Source organism: Carassius auratus, unplaced genomic scaffold (genome assembly GCF_003368295.1).
Source record: "Carassius auratus strain Wakin unplaced genomic scaffold, ASM336829v1 scaf_tig00215236, whole genome shotgun sequence".
Classification (NCBI taxonomy): domain Eukaryota; kingdom Metazoa; phylum Chordata; class Actinopteri; order Cypriniformes; family Cyprinidae; genus Carassius; species Carassius auratus.
The window spans coordinates 41,508-64,061 of record NW_020528000.1 but is presented as its reverse complement, the minus strand read 5'-3'; the positions used below and the strand labels follow the sequence as shown (position 1 = coordinate 64,061).

The following is a 22,554-nucleotide window of genomic DNA, read 5'->3' as shown; positions in this document are numbered from 1 at the left end:
ATCGTTTTCTCAGAATCACGTCTTTCGTTAAAACTGGCTGCATGTTGAAGTGTGTTTGTGTTGACTTTAGTGATGAAAACACCAGAGCAGATCTGAAGAAGCTTCCAGCACTGCCCACTAAAGTCCTGAAGGAGCATCCGTCTCTGGCATACTGGTAAAACATGCTTTCATACACCTATCTGAACAGAAAAAAACCTGTGTAAGGTAAGAAGATATTAATGAAGTTCATTAGTTCCCAGTAATCGGGGGTCTGATGCTCACAGTCACAGTAATGCTGTTAAATGACTAGCAGTGCTGATGTGTCACAGACAGCTGTGAGATTTACATTGAGCCCATGAGTCAGTGATGCTGAAGCTGCATTTATAGCCCTTCACGAGAGCTTTATGTGCTCCGCCGTCTTTATGCTGATGCACTGAGGTTTCATCATCCCTCTCTTTTGCAGCGAGGAGCGTGTGATTGAGCACCACAAGCTGTTGAAAGGGCTCTCCAGAGGACAGGCCATTGTGCAGTGAGTATCGGAAACACATTGATTAGCCTCAGGGGGGCGGGCCATCAGGGGACACCTGCTTAAATCCTTCACGCCCACACCTCAGGCCTGATGCGAGCTGATTGTGTGTTTAGTTAAGACACTGTTCAATATCAAACATGTAACTGATCATTACGTCTGTTAATCAGGTACTTGACCCTGGTGGAGTCACTGCCCACATACGGAGTGCATTATTATGAAGTGAAGGTAAAAACTATAGTGTATTAGATCAATTGCCATAGCCTTTTATGTGTCAAAATAATATATGTGTATATTTACTATAGTAAGTACGCATTACACATTACTATGTGTCAGTATGTCACCTTATAAAGTATAAGGTGTTGCCAGATAAATATTTATTAATAAAAAATGGTATCAGTTTTGCAGGCTGTTGGCGTTTAATTAATGGAAAGGTATTTTCTTGTCTGGCAGGATAAACAAGGACTTCCATGGTGGCTGGGCATCAGCTATAAAGGCATAGGACAGTATGACCACCAAGATAAAGTCAAACCTCGAAAGGTATGCTGTGTTTTCCTGTCTCTAGGCATTGGAGGAATATTTGTTATATAAAGGGAATTATGAGTCATTGAGCTCAGTCTATCATGTGTAATGAAGCTTTTCGATTCCCCCAGATGAGACGGCACTTGCTGTCGAGGGTTATTTGCACTTGAGGCTATGATGATATAGAAATGAGGTGTAACATTCTTCATGTATAGTCTGCACGTCTCATAAAAACAGTAGTGTAATGTAACGAACTAATAATACTTTGTTACAGTACTCAAGTACTTTTTGGGAGTTTTTATATTTTCCTTGAGTTTTTATATTTCAGACAACTTTTACTCTTCTACAATTCCTAATTAAAATGTATACTTTTACTCTGACACATTTCCCCTAAGTATATTCAATACTTACCGTATTTTCCGGACTATAAGTCGCACTTTTTTTCATAGTTTGGCTGGTCCTGCGACTTATAGTGAGGTGCGACTTATTTATCAAAATTAATTTTACATGAACAGAGGGAAATGAACCAAGAGAAAACATTACCGTCTACAGCAGCGAGAGGGCACTCTATGTCTTCAGTGTAGGATACAGGAGCACTGAGCAGCATAGAGCGCCCTCTCGCTGCTGTAGACGGTAATGTTTTCTCTTGTTTCTTGGTTCTAAATAAAGTCGACTTATAGTCCAGTGCGACTTATGTATGTTTTTTGCCTCATCATGACATATTTTTGGACTGATGCGACTTATACTCAGGTGTGACTTGTTGTCTGAAAAATACGGTACTACAATAGTCAGATGAACATGGACTGCAAGAAAGCAGGTTTGACGAATCAGTGGTCTGGCGTTTGCAAGTTAGACTCCTAAAAACACTTTTGCTCACGAGCAAGCAATGCACATGTTTTAATTTTCACTTCAAGTCATTCTGAGGTGAGCGATACAGTATATCTGTGATAATGTTAAATGTTGTTGTAATGATGTGCAATCTTATCAAGTATATCACCAAATCACACACCGAGTGAACGCACGTTATTTATTAGTTTATTAAAATAAAAAAAATGCATGGCATTCTAATTTGTAGACGGCAAAAATGCTTCTGTATGCTTTTTATATTTTAACTTAATATCACACAAAGAGTACTGTGTTTCTGCAGACATCAACAAAACAAATGTAATAATCATTTTTATATAAGTTCAGTAAAGTTGGCAATAAGTGACTTTAGACACAATATTGCTTGTCTTTGCGAAATTTTGCCAACGAAAATTGTTCCATAAAAAGATTGCAGCATTACTTTGCGTCTTTGAGCAATGGTGTTTACTTATTGAATGAATCAGCTATTTGAACGAATCAGTTGAATAAATGATTCAGTGAATCATTCTGAATGAATCAGCCGTTTGAATGAATCGCTTGAATCTCAATGACTCGCTCATAAAGAGTCACTTGCTAACACCTACTGGCGGTTTTAATTTCACATTTCAACATTTCTTTAATGTTTTTAAATATTTCAAATACCAGTATTCAACATTTTATGTCAAAAACAAAACAATATTTATCCATCTGTAACTGCAGGTTAAATGCATCCCTGTTGCCTCTGAGATATTTGAATGCTATGTCAGATGCAGATTCCAGACATGTTTTCTTATGTTTTAATGAAAGACAACATAAGAACTGGATGAAGTGCTTCTTATTCTGACCCAAAGATACAAAATGGAAGAAAGAGTTCAAACTGAACACAATCTTGCTACTCAAGCTGTGTATGAACATTTTTATATTTGCTTCTTTTCCATTTTGTATTAGCTTGTATTTTCAATACTAAAGTCCGTTTAAGATTTTACATGACTTCATCTTCTATCAAAGTCATTTTCTGGTAAGATATCTGTACTTTTACTTAAGTATGGCTTTAAGGTACTTTATACCCCACTGCATTAAACAGTGTGCAGATGAAACACATGAGAAGAAAAAAACAACTGTTATACCGGTGTTCATTGTACATATCTGATATAAAATATTCTTTAATCCATTTTCCTTCATTTTAATTTGATTTAAATAATAATAATAAAGAAACATTTCTAATAAACATAATTCATAAAAACATTGTAATATTTTTTTAACATATTTTACAAAAATAGGGCCCTATAAAATGTTATATATTTTATTTTTCTCAGAAATTCTGTGTAGTGTATTTACATTTTCTTCTGGTAATCAAATAAAGTCATACAACTTCAACAATTTAATTAATCTTTTAATCAAGTATAAATAAACAATTCATTTATCTTTTGGCAAAACTGAACAGGTTTACTGTTAAAATTAAAAGAAATAAAAAGTTTAAATAATTATTTTGTTAGTGTTAGTATTCCATTGAAGTACACTCTACTCTACAATAGTGTTATATTTCTGTCATAATTTCTTCAAGTTAAACCAAACTGTGGACGGGATGCTGTGAAGCAGTGTTGCCAAGTCCGCAGTTTTCCCTACTATTATCTTTAAGTCAAGTCAAGTATAGTATTGTATAGCGATTTTAACAATATAGATTGTAACAAAGCAACTGAACAGCATTAAATAGGAAAATAGTGTGTCAATAAAGCAAAAATTTAGTTAATCTTTGAATTCAGTGACGTCATCATCCAGCTCAGTTCAGTTTAAATAGTATCTGTGCAATCAAGATGAAAACGCTGGTAATTAAGTGGTAATTAAGGTCAACTAAAGTCCAACTAAACAAGCCAGAGGTGACAGCGGCAAGGAAGCAAAACTTTTTACTGTTTCTTAAAGCGTTATTTCAATGAAGGGGACAGAACATGATTGGGTTTGTGTTGATGAACAGTTGGGTTGGTTTTGTTTCTGAGACCTGGTCACCCTGCTGTAAAGACGTAAAGACCTTTGAGTTTCTGTGTCTATCTGTCAGTAAATTTCCTCCAATGAATCAGTAAAATGCTCAAGAAGTTCAAGTGACTCACAGAGCAGTGTTCATGTGTTCATGGTTCATGACCTTATATAGTGGGACTGCAGAGGCTGAAAACAGTAAACTCCATTCTTATGACCGGTTCCACAGTTCCGTGCACATTTTTCTCTTCGTGAAACTCATTGGGCTCTAAAATCATAGTAGAGAAACTGTGGCACTGATAATGCACAAAATTATGTAACACACACAGATGGGATAATGAACTGAACAAATGGTTTAGTTTAATCTGGCTAGGGTAGAACAGGTGGAGCAGTGACCCAGTCTGAGTGAGAGTGATCCACCCTGGACTTTAGCTGAGTTTCACAGCAGGGAGGAGAGCCTGGGATGCACTGGTATCTGACTGATGTCATGAGCAGCAAGGCTGGGCCAACACTGCGTGCCTGAGCTCCTGTAGGAAACCTGATGAGACAAGTCAGGAACCGCAAATAAAGACTGCTTCGGCAGAGTAGACGTTAACATAATGAAGAAGCTCAGGATTTGATTAACATCATTTGACCTTCCGAACCACCGGTAAGAGGCTCTAAAAGCTGGATAATTCAATTTCAGATGTTTCAATAAGTCTTGAAAGAGTTTGTTCTTGTCGGTAACCTGCAGATGCCTCTGCTGAAATGTGATTGTGTAAAACCGTGAAGGAGAAAGTGTTTATACTGTATTTTATAATGCTTATTGGTAAAGTATTGGTAGTGTGTGTATATATATATATATATATATATATATATATATATATATATATATATATATATATATATATATATATATATATATATATATATATATATATATATATATATTAGCAATCTTACACTTTTACTACTTTAGTGTAGTAACTTTTACTGTACTAATGGTAGAATAACCATATCAATTTTAGGTGTGCTGTCAAATGTCTAAATTAAAAAAAGTTCCTTTCAAAGATTTGGAGTTAGAGATAAAAAAAAATAAAATAATGAATTCATAATTTTTTATTGTAATGGATGCCTTAAAAATGCAGCCTCGGTGAGCAGGAGATACTTTTTTTGAAACCAACCCCAAACTTTTGAATGACAGTGTATGTGTACTCAGTATGATTGAATCAACTTCAGTATGTATTCAGTTATTATTTATATATGTACGTACAGTACTGCAGCGGTTGTCAGGTTGACGTGTAGCGAGTCATTTTGCAGTGAGGTGTAGTCGGTGAAGCACCCGGACTCACTGTCGGCTGTGAAACTCTCTCTCACATGTTGTTCTGTCCTGCATTAGCTCTTCCAGTGGAAGCAGTTGGAGAACTTGTACTTCAGAGAGAAGAAATTTGCTGTGGAGGTGAATGACCCTCACAGGTGAGGAGAAAAGCTGGTTTTGAAGACTGATCTTGGATCTGTGTATGTGCATAAGAGATCATATGAGAGCTGCTTTCCACCAAATATAAAAAACTGGTCAAAGTTTTTGGGGTTGATAAGATATTTTTTATTTATTTTTTTTTTAAGTCTCTTGTAGGCCCAGTAAACCTGGGTATATAAATATGTTTACAATTTAAATATCTCTTTTCTCTTTGAATATTTTTAAAATGTATTTTTTTCTTCTTATGTAAAGCTGTATGTTCATCATCATTTCTCCAGTCTTCAGTGTCACATGATCTTCAGAAATCGTTCTAATATACTGATTCACTGCTCAAAAAACATTTCTGTTTCTTATTAATGTTGAAAACAGTTTTTATGTATATTTACATATTTTTGTGGAAACCATGATGTTTTTTGTTTGTTTTTCTTTTCTGTGATAAATGGAGATTTCAGAGGAACAACATTTATTTCAAATAGAAATCTTCTGAAATGTATTTATTTTTGTATTTAATTCAATGCATCCTTGCTGTATATATATAAACATATATGAATCAAAGTTTAATTTGCATTGTAATTCTTTAAAGGTGTAAGATATATTAAGCCTTGATATAATGCAACAAGAAAATGAAAATGTTAAAAATAAAGATTCTAAAAATATTTTGACAGTGTAAAATAATAATGCCTCTTAATGTAACAAATGCAAATTTATTATTAATATCTATTAAAAGTTATTAAAAGATTAGTAAATGTAAAAAATCTCGTTAGAAGAAAAAAGTTGTTAGTTGAGTGTGAATTTGAGTGTTTTGCAGTTTCTTCTGTGAACGTGTTCCAGTGATCATGCTGCATGTGTTTGTGTGTGTGTGTGTGTGTCTGCATGCAGGCGAACAGTGACTAAACGCACGTTTGGTCAGACGGGGCTGGTGATCCACACTTGGTATGCCAGTCACTCATTGATCAAAACCATCTGGATCATGGCCATCAGCCAACACCAGTTCTACCTGAACAGAAAACAGAGCAAAGTAAGTCACCACACACCACAGCTGAGGTCTAATCAAGAAGATTATATAAGTGCAGTAGATTCATAAAGACTGATGAGATTCAAAGCCAAAAAGTTACATCATGCGTTAAACCATTCCAGAATTATGAAACATTTCCTGTTCTTAATAATAGTCACTCTACACCCATGTCTTGTGGCAGAGCAGAGGGCTGTCTGTGTTTGTGTTTCATAAATATTCATGTTTTCAGGTTTCTATCTATTTTCATCTAGAACAACATTTACGAATTGTAAAACAGTAACACGTCTGTAACCCACAGAAAGGAAAGATCACAAATTAGTTTTAAACCCTGTAAAGCCTGACATACATAAATAAAAAAAAATGGAACAGTATATTGAATTTTTAGAAAAATATATTTTCAAAAAAATCTACTAAATTAAAATAATTTATGAATAATCTAGTAGACCAAAGCTGCTTCTAGTAAATGATCAAATTGAAATTTTACTAACAATATAAAAGTTATCTTACGCTTACTTTATAAAAGATTTAAATGCATGAAGTAAAAGACATGTAAACAATGACCTGAAGAGTGACACTTTTTGATGATACTAAGCATAGAAGGCATGTAGTAGATTGTGTACAGCAAGTTTTGATGATGCTGATCATTTAGAGACCTATGTAGTTGACTTAATAGGGTTAGTTAAATATCCTCTATCCTATTTATATCAATTAACAGGCAAAAATCACCACAGCCAGAAGTTTAGGAGACATTGCGACTGACCTGACAGAGAACGGAGCATCAAAGATGAACAAACTGAGTGCAGGGGTGAAGAATCAGCTCATCATGGCCAGTAACGGGAGTCTGATTTCAACAGGTACATGAGCTCTGAACCCCAGAATAGTTCAACAGTATTTGATGATTGAGTCAGCCACTGTTTATCAACGTGTCCACACACATCCACAGATATCCGTTCACTTATTTAGTGTTAATGAGCTGCTCAGATGGCTTCTTTTCCTCTTATTTGTTGCTTTCTCTCAAGCCTTTCCTGCAGACTCATTGTAGACTTAGCGATATGTCATTAAAGTTCAATGACGTGATCTTTTTTCTTTTTCTTTTTTACCTGTCACCATGAATGCATGCATTATTTTATGCATTATTCCACAGGTTCGGCTGACTCTGAAATGAATGACGACCAGAAAAAAGAGAAACTTGCGGAGCTGAGAAAGAAAGAGAGAGAGCTCCAGGACATGCTAAGCCAAAAACTGACAGAGCTGAAAGAAATATGCCTGCGGGAGGCTGTAAGAGCAAACAACAGTTGTTTTGTTTTTTTTGTGTGTGTGTGTTGTGAACACACTATAAAACATCCAGTATACTATGTACTATAACACTTTTACGCTAATCAGTAAACCGGAAAATTGGAAAGCTTTGAAAAAACTCAACCAGTTTTTATTTTTATTTTAGCTAGTGGAACTAAATTGTATAACTTGTATATACCGTTAAAAGGTTTGGGCTCATCTTTTTAATTTTGAAGAAATTAGTTATTTTATCAAGCAAGGATGCATTAAACTGATAAAAAAGCAACAGTAAAGTAATTTATAATGTAGCAAAATTATTCTATTTCAAATAAATGCTATTTATTTATTATTATTATTATATTATTATTATTATTATTTCTGCTTTATATTCATCAATATATATATATATATATATACCGTATTTATGTATATGTATATACCGTATTTTTTGGACTATAAGTCGCACCTAAGTATTAGTCGCATCAGTCCAAATATCCATCATGATGAGGAAAAAAAAACATATATAAGTCGCATTTATTTAGAACCAAGAGAAAACATTACCGTCTCCAGCCGCGAGAGGGCGCTCTATGTTTTCAGTGTAGACTACAGGAGAACTGAGCAGCATAGAGCGCCCTCTCACGGCTGGAGACGGTAATGTTTTCTCTTGGTTCATTTCTCTCGGTTCATGTCACATTTAATTTTGATAAATAAGTCGCACCTGACTATAAGTCGCAGCACCAGCCAAACTATGAAAAGTGCGACTTATAGTCCGTTAAATACGGTATACAGAAATGTTTCCTGAGCATTGTCTATGTGACTTTCATCCATTAACAGCATGTTTTATCTGTTTTCAGCAACTTACTGGCAAACTTCCGAAAGAGTTTCCCCACATCAAAGGCGAAACCCCTCCTCATGTTCGGAGGAGAGTCGGGACGGCTTTCAAATTAGATGACCTTTTCCCCTATAATGAGGTTCGTGTGAAACACTGCCACACAACAATGTTTCCAAGTCGAGGACTGAGTAATACATCAGACACCGGGGGTTTGGCTCTATTGCTATGACACTGTCCTGAGCCGGTCAAATGCCAACATGCTATTTCTAGCTCACGTGTGTCTGTATGTGGAAGCGTTTGTCCATTATCACCTGTAAGATTTTAGCTACCAAATAATTTCAGCTTGTGGCCTTGTATAGGAGATCAATCTTGGAAAAAAGGCGCTTGTTTTGTACGAAGAATTCTGCTTGTTGATTGGAGGCTTGACCCACAGCTTTTTTTAGGTTTTGGCCTTAATTAAAGACCCCATGGGATCTTTTATAATAGGTTATAATTTTATGGGTTATAATTAATCTGTATTAGCTGGGAGGCAATCTACATGTGTAAAAGTTGACAACATAAGCATCTCTTTGCATTTTAGTGAATAGAGCACAAATACTGATGACTCTTCTCACTCATGCCAACAGGCGTATTTACATTTTTGGACCGATTTAAAATCGACATTGTTTTGACTTCCCAGGATCCATACCTGAGAAATTTGGAGAGTCGCTTTGCATTGCAGCAGAAAATCGTGGAGGCAGCCAAGAAGCTCGCTGCCGATCCTGACATCTCTAAATTAGTGAGGAAAAAGAGGAGGAGGAACTGTCTGGATGCCATGCAAAAGCTGCAGGAGATCGAAGATGAAATGAATCAATACAGACTGAAGAAAGGGCAGAAACCCACACAGAGGGCTTCTGTGATCATAGCAGGTACAGTATGTTAAGACTGATGTTCGCTGAAGTGGCTCGTCACAGGTCTAGGACAACCCGTCACGCATTAAAACTACGAGATAAAAAAAAAAAAAAAAAATCTAACATGCATTAAAAAAAATCTTGACCTGATCTTGACCTTAGTCATATCAGAGCCTTGTCAAAAAGAAATGTGCTTAGTTCTATTGAAAGTGCACTTAAATGTATATTTTTAAAAATCTGTACTTACTGATAATATAACATTAATCGAATAAAAGGCCACTTAAGTGACTTAAAGAGAGATGCTTTTATAACAGTTTCTTTTAAAAAAGTGCATTTTGTAATGTCATTAATGTTATACTTAAAAGTACATTTTAAATCTTTGTTTTAATAATCTTTCATAATGTTTTAAAGAAGTACACATATTTTAATGTGTTGACTAAAATAAAGCACACGTAAAGTACTTGATTGGAATTTTAACGCAGTGTTTTATTCAAAATTACATTTAAAGTTTAGATATTTTTTTAAGTACCAAATTGCTAATTTATCATTACAAATTAATTAAATACATGACACAGAAGTTTAAACAGTAATTACATTAAAGTATATTTTAGTTTATAATAAATGCTTGTTAGTATGTTAGTATGTCTGAAGGAAGACGTTAAAGCAAGATACACAGAAACAGGAATACAGCAAAAAGACACAAAGGGAAGATAAAGCAAAGTATCACTGCAGTTTTTCTGTGACTTTGATCATGCAATAAAATGAATATAGTGAAATATATATATATATATATATATATATATATATATATATATATATATATATGTATGTGTGTGTGTGTGTGTGTGTTAGATAAAAATATATTAGTCTGTGAATTTAATGTGTTGGTTATGTGTGATTAATAATAAAAATAATAGGGCATAATAAATCAAACAACAATAAATGTGATAATTTTTTTTTTATAATTTCATGTAGTTCATTCAATTAAATGTTTGATTTAATTCATGTATATCATGTATAACATCATTTCTCTTTTTTCCACAGATGAACTGGCTCAGTCCGAGTGCAGCTCCCTGTGTGATAGTCTTCCTCTAGAGGATGGTAATGACATCAATTATGAACCCACTATCAGCTCTCTACTTATGTAATTAAGATTTATTACAATACACACTTCACTTCCAGTGCTTCCCTCTCAGCATTGTTCTCTAACGTAGGCACTGAGTCATGCACATCAACACACTCATAATAGATCATTTATCATGCAGAACCAACAATGAATTCATATAATATTATCTGATCCGCATGCAACCAAATGTAGCCGAGCAGAAAACACAGCAGTCAAAACCCATATTTGTGTCTTCAGAAGATGATGGGCAGAGGCCGCGCTCCCGCTCCGTCCAGTGTTCCCCGTGTCTGAGTCCTCCTCTGTCATCGTCCGGTCTGGAATACGACTCAGAGAGACGATCCTCATCCAGCGACACACATCACGACAGAGCTCTTAATAGGTGTGAATATTCACAGTACAACATGATCTTCTAGACTCAATAGGGTATATGTTGAACGTTACCTGACCAAACCCAGAAAACCGGTCTCATCGATTCAGCTTGCCGTGTTAACAGCGGTATTAAATAGTAGCAAAATATATGGACTTTTAAAATTATCAGTTAAGCTATCAAGCTATTTTTATTGTTGACGTTTTATTACATTTTTATATCTAAATGTTAGTGAAAGGTAAAACAATAAAAACATTTAGATATTAATCTGCATATGTGATGGACATTGGTTATAATCATCATTGTTATCTAATTTGAAGGCATCTTGAGTAAAACTGCTTCATATTTAATGAAGCATATGCAAAACAATTGAACCAGAAGCGACCCAGTTATTGAAATACAAAAGTCTGTTGTGCATAACCTATGTCTATGGAAAAAAAGCAGCATTGTCCTTATGCAAAAAACATTATTTATTATTTTTTGCCTTGATTTTTGGGTTAAAGATTACCCAGACAGGTTCTTGACAGTTTTCGAGAGATTTAATGTCTGAGCGCTTGGTTTACCCTTCACCTGACATTTCTCTTTCATCTGAAGTATTCTTTTGTCGGTTTTAATTTAGATTAGATCATGAGGTCCAAGGGCCAGGACATTATTACACCCCCCGAGAGGTGTTCTCTGCCCAAAGCAGTCCGTGTAAAACTTTACCTAGAATGCCGAAGGACCCCCGCAGCTTACCCCAAACCCCCGTCATGCCCCGTAACGCCTACAGCAGCAGCCAACTCAGGTGAGTTGACTCGGTCCATTAAAAACTACTTCAGAAATCTTAGCGTGACAACACTCATAACATCACAACACCCTAGAATTGTGGTGGCGACGCAATTCAAACACAACTGAAAATTTCTTCAAAAATTGTAAAAGTCTAGCTGTCTTTGTGGTTTTTATCTGTTTTAAGTACCGTATTTTTCGGACTATAAGTTGCACCTGAGTATAAATCGCATCAGTCCAAAAATACGTCATGATGAGGAAAATCATCAAGTCGCACTAGACTAAGTCGCATTTATTTAGAACAAAGCACCAATAGAAAACATTACCGTCTACAGCCGCGAGAGGGCACTCTATGTTTTCAGTGTAGACTACAGGAGAACTGAGCAGCATAGAGCGCCCTCTAGCGGCTGTAGACGGTAATGTTTTTTTTTTGGTTCATGTCTCTTAGTTCATTTCTCTGGGTTCATGTCAAATTAATTTCATAAATAAGGCACCTGACTATAAGTCACAGGACCAGACAAACTATGAAAAAAAGTGTGACTTATAGTCTGGAAAATACGGTAGTTTATTTTATTCAGTGCACTCTCTTTCACCAAAACAACTGATATTTATTGGTTTCCCAGATCGGAAGGTTATATCCGTGGTTTCCGGCACCGCAGTGGCAGTTTGGAGTCCCAGTCACAACTTCTCCACTCTCACTGCGCAAACAAATTGGCCTTTCCTCTGTCTCCTTCCCGTCGTAGCAACAGCACTGAGGTGCTGGACGACTGCTCATCCTATACCAGCATGTCCAGCATGGACTATTGCCTCCCCTGCTCAGCCACTCCTCCCTACCGCATGCTAGACTCGCAATCCCATGATTACCGGCTCCACCGCAAAGTGGAGATCTACGGAAATACCGGCAGCATGCCTAACTTGGTCCCTCAAAACTCCAGCTGTTATGGCTACCAGCAGAATCACTATGGCCCTGCTGCGTATTACATGACTGGGTATCCGGGCCTTGAATATGAGCCTTGTTCTAACGGAGCTTACGTTTACGAGAGTGAGCTTGAGGGTCACTATAACATCAACCCCACTTACCCAGCACATGGTTACCAGAGTCGTAGTCGGAACAGGCATTATGGAATAGAAGGGTCAGATAATTTGTCACAGAATCCATATGCCACCGTGAGGCCCCCTAGAGGACGACAGGGACCCTTGAATGAGGTGCTGACGAAGAACATGTACAAGGCTTTGGTGGCGGAGCATTTGAAGGGATGGTACAATCGCAGTGCTGGGCACAGGGAACCAGGTGCCTATCAGCTGGTGTACACCTACAAATATGACAGAGGTTCCCAGCACAGCCTGGGCTACCAGACGCTGCCCGCCCCCTTCACCCACTCCAGCAGAACCAACTCGTTCTCCTCAGGTAGGTCCTCAAACGTAACACAATGTATAAAATCAATCATATTGGCGTGACTTATCCACTGTGCCAAGACCACCCCATGATTATGATGTTTTAACTGACTGACGTTATGATAACTGACTTTATATATTTGAATGTGTATTTTCATCCCAGCCTGGGATTATAGACTTGATATCATATCAAAAAAAGTGACGTGACATAAAGCCAAGTATGGTGACCCATACTCAGAATTCGTCCTCTGCATTTAACCCATCCAAAGTGCACACACACAGCAGTGAACACACACATGGAGCAGTAGGCCGCCATTTATGCATTGGTGCCCGGGGAGCAGTTGGGGGTTCGGTGCCTTGCTCAAGGGGACATCAGTCGTGGTATTGCCAGCCCGAGACTCAAACCCACAACCTTAGGGTTAGGAGTCAAACTCTCTAACCACTAAGCCATGACTTCCCCATCACTAGCTGACATTTTTGCAAAGTTACTTATAAAGTTAGTAGAATATCAAAAGTGGATTATGACATTTGAATTAACATTACTTACCATATCACACCTCTCTTCCTCACTAGTGTCATCTACTGCCAGTGGAGGGGGAAACTGGCAGAATCATTTAGCTGTGGGTCTGACTGATGGTGAATTGCCAGACGGTCCCTTGAGTGCTGGGGCTTACAGTCCTTCATACAGTCGCAGTCCTACACACAACAGGTGAGACAGAAAAGCAGTCTTTTGAAGACAAACCTGTGTGAGGCTACTTTGGACAAGACACACAAACCAGACATTTTAGCATGTTCATAATAGGTGTATTTGTCAGTCTAAAAAGGTTTGATATGCATGTGCTTATGAATGCTGGAATGTAAAGTTCTATTTTAGTAACAGCTCTAAATTTTGGCTCTCCACACTGAATACCATCATATTCATTGTCTGGCTTGTGCAGGTGTGTTGAGTCCTGCTTCTGAAGGACCATCTTCTTGTACAGTTTAGCTTTAACCTGATAAAACGTGCCTGCCTAGAAGTATCTAGTTATTCTGGCACCTTGAGTTTCTGGTTCAGCCGTGTTTAATTAGGGTTTAAGCAAAACTATTCAGGACAGTGGCCCTCCAGGACCAGAATTGGACAACCTTTCTGTGACTTTTGACTGGCGTTCTGTAGTAGGTGACTATAATCACTGTGGACATCAAATTTAAACTTTCACATAATAAAATTTGAGACTGTTATTATGCCATAATGGCTTAAGGCCTGTCCTGTTCCTGGAGGGTGTTCAAACACACCCACCTGGAAGTTTCAAGCGATTCTGAGGACCTTGATGAACTGGTTCGGGTGTGTTTAATTAGGACTGGAGCTGAACTCTGCAGGATATTATTTGACACCCTGGCTTAAGGCCCTAGGTAACAGCTAATGTTTACAGCATGTTGTGTTTTGATAGGGTGACCAAATGTGCCGTTTTCCCAGGATTCTTCCTGGCCAGGATTTCTATATTGCCTAAAATATCCAGATTTGGCTTTGGTTTCCTGTTTTCATACTTAATGAAGGTAATGATCGTTTGACCAATTACATGCAGACATTGTACGTAATCAACCAATCGTGGTGCATGAGAGGGTGGGATCTACAGAGAACGGTCAAAGCGATGCAAATACGTGTTTGTGTTCTACATGAATCAGCACTGAGCAGACCTATCGGTGTATGACATCAAAGTGCTGTGAGAGCGATTCAAAAGCACAAGAAGCTGTCTGCTCTCTAGAGCTCTCACAGTACTTTATCATACAACAATTGTCCTGCGCAGCGCAAACAAAGCCAAAACGTGGATACTTTAGGCAATATAGAAATCCTCCCTGCTGCTTTATTACTTTTCTGCTTCCGGAAGACCTGGCACACTTAGTCTTCATTGATATGAATTGCAGGTGTGTAGGAGAGGAGAGGTTGCAGGAGGAGTGAATGGAGTGAATTGTGTGAATGGTTGTGCGGAAAGGTGTTCAGAGCGGGTGTGGGGTGTTTTTTCGAACCTGCAGTAAAACTCATTCAGATCGTCTGCCAGTTGTTGATGCTCCACAGTGCTGGGGCATGGTGTCTTGTAGTTGGTGATCTACTTCAGACTTTTCCACACTGATGCGGAGTCTTTACTTTTTTAGAAAAATTCATCTTTTATATAGTGCTTTAAACAAAACCGATTGTGTCAAAGCAACTTAACAACATTAATTAGGAAAACAGTGCATCAGTAATGCAAAATTACAGGTTAAAGGCAGTTCATCATTGAATTCAATGATGTCATCATGCAGCTCAGTTCAGTGTAAATAGTATCTGTGCAATCATTTGCAATCAAGTCAATGATTTTGTCCCCAACTAAGCAAGCCAGAGGCAACAGTGGCAAGGAGCCGAAACTCCCATCGGTGACAGAATGAAGAAAAAACCTTGGGAGAAACCAGGCTCAGTCGGAGGGCCTGTTCTCCTCTGACCAGACAAAACAAGCAGTTAAAATCCAGGCTGCAGCAAAGTCAGATTGTGCAGAAGAATCATCTGTTTCCTGTGGTCTTGTCCTGGTGGTCCTCTGAGACAAGGTCTTTACAGGGGATCTGTATCTGGGGCTCATCTAGTTATCCTGGTCTCTGCTGTCTTTCAGGGCAGTAGATGTCCTTTCTAGGTGCTGATCCACCATCTGATCTGCATACAGACTGGATCTGGTGGCTACGGTGACCTCGAAATAAGAGAGAAACAGACTAAGATTAGCGTATATGCCATTCTTCTAATGATGTAGCAAGTACATTGGGTGTTATGGGAAGTGTTCCCGGATCCGGTTTACCTAATTAATGCAGCCCAAATCACTGAATGGATTTGTATATTAGAAGCGTATTAGTGTGTTATGTGTAAGCCAGGTTAAAAAGATGGGTCTTTAATCTAGAGTTGAACTGCAAGAGTGTGTCTGCCTCCCGAACAATGTTAGGTAGGTTATTCCAGAGTTTAGGCGCTAAATAGGAAAAGGATCTGCAGCCTGCCTTTGACTTTGATATTCTAGGTATTATCAAGTTGCCAGAGTTCTGAGAATGCAGCGGATGTAGAGGACTATAATGTAACAAGAGCTCATTCAAATACTGAGTTGCTAAACCATTCAAGTAGCAGAGATTTTAAAGTAAGCAAGTAAGCAAGATTTTAAAATCTATACAGTGTTTGATAGGGAGCCAGTGCAGTGTTGACAGGACCGGGCTAATATGGTCATACTTTTTGGTTCTAGTAAGAAGTCCAGCTGCTGCATTTTGGACTAGCTGGAATTTATTTATTAAGCGTGCAGAACAACCACCCAATAAAGCATTGAAATAATCTAACCTTGAGGTCATAAATGCATAGATTAACATTTGTGCATTTGACATTGATAGCATAGCTTGTAATTTAGATATATTTTTGAGATGGATGAATGCAGTTTTACAAATGCTAGAAACGTGGCTTTCTATGGAAAGATTGGTATCAAATAGCACACCTAGGTTCCTCAATGATGACGAAGAATTGACAGGGCAGCCATCAAGTCTAAGACAGTGTTCTAGGTTATTACATGCAGAGTTTTTAGGTCCTATATTAATACCTCTGTTTTTTCAGAATTTAGCAGTAAGAAATTACTCGTCATCCAGTTTTTTATATCGACTATGCATTCCGTTCGTTTTTCAAATTGGTATGTTTTGCCGGACCGCGAAGTATCATCAGCATAACAGTGAAAGCTAACACAGTGTTTCCTGATGATATCTCCAAAGGGTAACATGTAAAGCATGAAGAGTAACGGCCCTAGTACTGAGCCTTGAGGTACTTCATACTGCACTTGTGATCGCTATGATACCTCTTCATTCACTGCTACGAATTGATGGCAGTCATATATGTATGATTTAAACCATACTAACGCACTTCCATTAATGCCAACAAAGTTTTCTAGTCTATGCAAAAGAATGTTGTAGTCAATAGTGTTGAACGCAATGCTAAGATCCAGTAGCACTAATGGAGAGATACAACCACGATCAGATGATAAGATCGTTGTTACTCAAATCAGAGTAGGCCATTTGTAACTCTAAGGACTCTCAGTACTATGATATGGTCTCAATCTTGACTGGAAATCCTCACAGATAAAGATTTTTCTCTAAGAAGGAAAATAATTGTGAGGATACTACATTTGCTAGTATTTTGGACAGAAAAGGGATATTCGAGATTGGTCTGTAATTAACTAGTTATTTGGGGTCAAGTTGTGGTTTTTTGATAAGAGGCTTAATAACAGCCAGGGTTTTGGGGACATATCCTAATGACAATGGCGAATTATATAATATATATATAATAATCGTTAGAAGAGGATCTATGACTTCCGGAAGCACCTCTTTTAAGAGCTTAGATGGAATAGGGTCTAACATACATGTTGTTGGTTTAGATGATTTAACAATTTATATACCTCTTCCTCTCCTATAGTAGAGAATGAGTGGAACTGTTCCTCAGGGGGTCTATAGTGCACTGTCTGATGCGATACTGTAGTTGATGGCTGCATGGTTACAATTTTACCAATTTTATAATAGTATCTACCTTATAGAGGTAAAGTAGTTAATAATATAAAGTCATTACTGCTGTGATCTTGGGAAATGTCAACACTTGATGATGCTTTATTTTTCGTTAATAAGGCAGTCTGTTGAATAAATACTTGGGGTTATGTTTGTTTTCTTCTAAAAGAGACTAAAAGTAATCAGATCTAGCAGTTTTTAATGCTTTTCTGTAGAATAGGTTACTTCCCGCCAAGCAATACGAAATACCTCTAGTTTTGTTTTCCTGCAGCTGCACTCCATTTTCCGGGCTGCTCTCTTCAGTGTTTGAATGTGCTCATTATACCACGGTTTCCGGATTGTTTTCCTTAATCTTCCTTAAGTGTAAAGGAGCAACTGTATTTAAAATGCTAGAACAGAGAGAGTCCATAGTTTCTTTTACATCATCAAGTTGTTCTGAGATTTTGGATATGCTAAGGAATTCGGATACATCAGGAAGATTACTTACAAAGTATTTTGTGGTAGAAGTGATCGTTTTAAAGTAAAGTAAAAAAAAAAACGTTGAATTTACACTAGAATTTACAGTTTTAGCTATATAAACTTTGCACAAAACTAAATGATCTGAGATATCATCACTTGGCTGCATAATTTCAACACCATCAACATCAATTCCATGTGACGGTATTAAATCTAGAGTATGATTTCGACAATGAGTAGGCCCTGAGACCAATATAGTTCAGAATGTCTGTAAATGCTGATCACAATGCTTTTTTTTTTTCATTATCAACATGGATATTAAAATCACCAACAATTAACACTTTATCTGCAGCCAGCACTAACTTGGATATAAAATCAGCAAATTCTTTAATAAATTCTCAATGGTACCCTGGTGGCCTGTATACAGTAATCAGTACAAACATCAGTGGGGATTTATCATTAAAATATGCATTCTTTATTGTGGTGTAACAGTGATCCAGTATATTACTGTATCTTTTGGGACATCTGATGTGCTGTCTGGCAGGAGAGATTTGCTTTATTAAAGTCCCCAAGAATTTTGGTGTTGTTGTTCTGTGTTTGTGATCTGATCAGCGAGTTTCTGTAAAGCTGAGCTCACGTGTGCTTGTGGAGGAATGTAAACACTCACGAGAATGAACCACGGCTAATAGAACAGCTTGCAGTTAATGAATGACACTTCTAGGTCGGGACAGCACATCTTCTTCAACAAAAGGTGATGTACAGATGTAACAGTGTTAATGTAAAAGCATTTCCCACCTTCGCACGATTTTCCTGTTGATTCTGCTTTGCCATCCGCTCTGAACAGCTGGAAACCCGTCAGATTTTAAGTGCTGTCCGGTACAGCATCATTCAGCCAGGTTTCCATGAAACACAGGGCAACAGAGTGTGAGAAATACTTAATTGTATGGGAGAGCAGAAGATTTTGTCCGTTTTGCTGGGTAGAGGGTGGAGGTTTGACAGATGGATGCTAAGCAAGCACGCTGGCTCTCTGCACATCCTGAAGTGCTTGGTTAGCACCGCCAACTATTATGTCCAGCAAAACTTCAGAATAGAACAGAATTTGGGCAGGGTCTCCCTGCTGCACTAATAGTAGGCTTTCCTCTGTGTATACATATCTTTACGAGTACAATTTTAGTTGCATTATTTGTGTCCCCTGCAAAAATCGCTCTTGAGAAAGTTTGTTTATTGCCCATCTCAACTTCATCAGCTGTTGATGTGTATTAATGTTTGCATTTTCTCCTGTTCCTTATGGCAGGTTCCCGTCAGAAAGTGCCACCTCTCACACATCAGAGCCGGTAGAGGTGTTTGGAGCCATGGCCAGCTGTTCTGACACAGACCATTAAAGAGTAATGAGGACAGGTCAGCCATCAAACTGTCATCTTTCATTGATATGATTACATTTTTTACATGTTAGAGACTGACACTGACAGTAATGATTTAAAGCTCTTGTTACGCCCACATGAATGAAATGTCTTTTTGGAATAGCTCATTCCGCATGACAGTCCTGTGACGTCACAGAGCACACGTTGATACTGCATCAACACGACTGCTGTATTTACCACTTCTGGAGGACCAAAAGATATACCGGCACAACAGAAAGTAGAAAGGAAACAGAAGCACCTTACGGACAGATGTGGACAACATGGACCTAAATCTATCTCGTGCCTCAGAATGGGATGGCCATGCTAGTGGACGTCTAGCCTAACAAATGACTTGTAAAGTGCCCTGGACTGTGAGAGCATCGGTGTTCACGCTCAGTTCTGTGGTGTGAATAATAAACCTACCAAATGAGATGGGCACACTTATAGTAAATGTCATTTCATACAGGAGTTTCTGAGAGAGTGAAGAAACTAGCCATGTCACATGACCTTTTTTACGTTGTCCCATGCAGAAGAGTGATAGGTTTGAACTTCAATAATATTAAAATCTCAAAACATGGCAAGAACGAAATAATGTAAATATTATTATGACCGAGTGGCTGTTTTTTTAAATGCCATTTCATTTTGTAATTTATTGAGCTGTCTGTGCTTGTAGAAGTGCATATATGCATTCTGATTGGGTACCATTACATGACAAGTGAGTGGTTTGCCTGCTTGATACTGTAGATATTTTGTTCTGCACAAATTCTGTTAGAACAGCACTTGAATGGAGTGAAGCTTGGCAAGACCCTGGAAAATACAGACGTTAGTTGTTCTGCTCTAAGAAAGAAAAACAAAAACATCAACCCAACAGTTTGAGCCTAAAAACATACGTTAAGGATGTTGTCAGTGTTCTTAAAGGAATGTTCGGGTTCAGCACAGGTTACGCTGTAGGACGGCATCTGAAGTATGCTGTTGATTAGTAGATCATTTACTCAATCCTCTGTTTGTGTCAGAGCTCTGCGTGTCCAAACACACACATGTACACAACTGAACTTGTAAAGCTTGTGTGTTTGTTAAATCACTTATTTTATCTTCTTCCTTACAAAAAGAGAGTCTTATTTGAGCTGTAAAGTTGTAATGAAATAAAATAGAAATAATAGATGAAAACTTTAAGCAAAAAGTGTATAAACCAGCTCAAGTATAAGCACTAACATTGGAAATAAATGAAACTGAACTAAAACAGAAATAAATATAAATTAAACCTAAATTAATGATAATAATTATAATACTTATACAATTGAAATGCACATACAATTACTTAACTAAAACATTAAAAGCTATACTTCAAAATGTAATATATATATATATATATAGTACTAAATTAACACTGGTTAGGAGCTGAATATAACTTTTCACGGATCATTTTTCAAGTATTTCTGGTTACGTTACAGTACGGTTCCATTAATTAACTACATTATAAAACATGAACTAACAATCAAAATACCTCTAATGCATTAACTAATCTTAGTTAGTGCAAATTTTAATTAAAATACCTCTTATGCATTTACTAATCTTAGTTTAAATTTCAGTGTTTCCTGTGTAATTAAAACCAAAGGTTGCATCTGATAATATTATATAGCGGATGTGAGCTAGCATGAACTATACATAACTGAACATGTTTAAATAGATAGTTTCGGTCCTTGTTTCTGATTGGCTGAGCCTTGTTCGAAGCTGTTGTAAATAACAACAGTAGTAACCGTTTTATAAATACAATAAGCCCCAAGAAGCCGTGGTTTACAGTGAATTTATAACAGCTAAGGAGCATTGTTAGGCAACACCCCTATAAACAAACATTTTTGTGTATTTTTCTGTTTATCCCAGTGCAGCATCTTGTTCCATATAGCTACATCCATTGTAAGTGCTTTACTGATTATTTTTTTTTTATATAGCTGTCACAGAACAAACTCAACCTGTTTCGAGTCTGAACCATTCCTTTAAGCCTCACGAACCGAATGCCCATGTGCCATGAAGGAACATCCTGCTTTGAATGTGTCAATCTGATGTATTTCCTGTAACGTCTGTATTTGTGGCTTAGAAGCATGTGATGTAAAAGCACACATTTTAGAAAGTTGTTTAGTATTTTATTTTTTTAAGTGTACGGTTTGAATGTGAACGTTGACCCAGCACACCTTTCAATGGAAACCATGAGCTGTTCATTCCTTGAATCAGTAATCACTCATTCAGTCATTTTCCAGCGGGATGTGAATTAAACACGGTCTTACATCACAGTGTCTCATATTAGATGGTCTCAGTCTGGGCTGCTTTAGTCACAGAGGCAACACTTGACAGAGTCAATCGATTGATAAAGAAAAGAGCTGGCAGGCAGTGTTCGGACCCGTCTGTGCCGTATATTTGTGTTGCACATGTAACGCTCCCTTCAGGACAGGGAGGAAAACTGTATAAGCATTTCCAACCTCCCTTTACTTACACTGGCCATTATCTAAGATACTTTCCCAAGGACGCTTAATTCAACAACTTTTTTCTTCTTCATTCTGCCTTGACAGCCGACAAGACTTCACTTGCTAATAGTTAATAGTGCCACGCCAACCTTGTTTGTATGTTGCAGGTTCATTTGCTGCATGGCTGGTAATATAATGATCTCTACAGTCCTTTTGCTGCAGCAGTCTTGTCCTAACAAGAGTCTTTGCCATGTTAGCTCTTGAACACTCAGAGCCCAGCTTAAGCGGTGGATGCGTGACTTCACATGCAGCGCAGCTATTTCATTGAGTAATAAAACGAATCAACAGCCTCACCACAAAAATCTAAGCCATGCACTGGGATACCAGGAAAGAGAAATGTGTTTTTAATGAAGTCTCCTATGAATGCTAAAGCTGTATTTTCAGCATCATTATTCTTATATACTGAATTGATGCACGATTAGGTTTTTGCAGCGTAATCTTTTGTGGAAACATTGTTTCAGGAAAGCATTTGTAACATTAGAAAGGTTTTAAATGTCAGACTTGTTCAATTCGATGCATAATAATGAATAAAAGTATTAATTTCTATTCATCACACACACCCCACACCTTTGCATATAACACTGATTTCTGAAGATCATGTGACACTGAAAGACTGGAGTAATGATGCTGAAAACACAGCTGCGCATCACAGTAATACATTTCATTTTACCAATATATATTAATATAGAAAACAGT

General features: G+C 37.5%; 1 protein-coding gene across 2 annotated transcripts in view; it reads left to right on the top strand.

The window, feature by feature from the left end:
- The window catches only part of LOC113094050 (FERM domain-containing protein 4B-like), a 50,078-nt gene extending 27,552 nt beyond the window's left edge, over positions 1-22,526 (top strand). For both annotated transcript variants that reach the window (XM_026259690.1, XM_026259689.1), the window contains exons 8-24: positions 71-154; positions 443-508; positions 676-733; positions 959-1,045; positions 5,220-5,296; positions 6,177-6,315; positions 7,028-7,166; positions 7,457-7,590; positions 8,442-8,558; positions 9,099-9,327; positions 10,354-10,410; positions 10,673-10,814; positions 11,422-11,586; positions 12,191-12,975; positions 13,536-13,671; positions 19,234-19,337; positions 19,464-22,526. In XM_026259690.1, coding sequence (XP_026115475.1) covers positions 71-154; positions 443-508; positions 676-733; positions 959-1,045; positions 5,220-5,296; positions 6,177-6,315; positions 7,028-7,166; positions 7,457-7,590; positions 8,442-8,558; positions 9,099-9,327; positions 10,354-10,410; positions 10,673-10,814; positions 11,422-11,586; positions 12,191-12,975; positions 13,536-13,671; positions 19,234-19,321 — 2,503 coding nt within the window. In that variant the 3' untranslated portion in view covers positions 19,322-19,337; positions 19,464-22,526. The remainder of the gene's footprint in view (positions 1-70; positions 155-442; positions 509-675; positions 734-958; positions 1,046-5,219; positions 5,297-6,176; positions 6,316-7,027; positions 7,167-7,456; positions 7,591-8,441; positions 8,559-9,098; positions 9,328-10,353; positions 10,411-10,672; positions 10,815-11,421; positions 11,587-12,190; positions 12,976-13,535; positions 13,672-19,233; positions 19,338-19,463) is intronic.
- Positions 22,527-22,554: the final 28 nt, after the last annotated feature.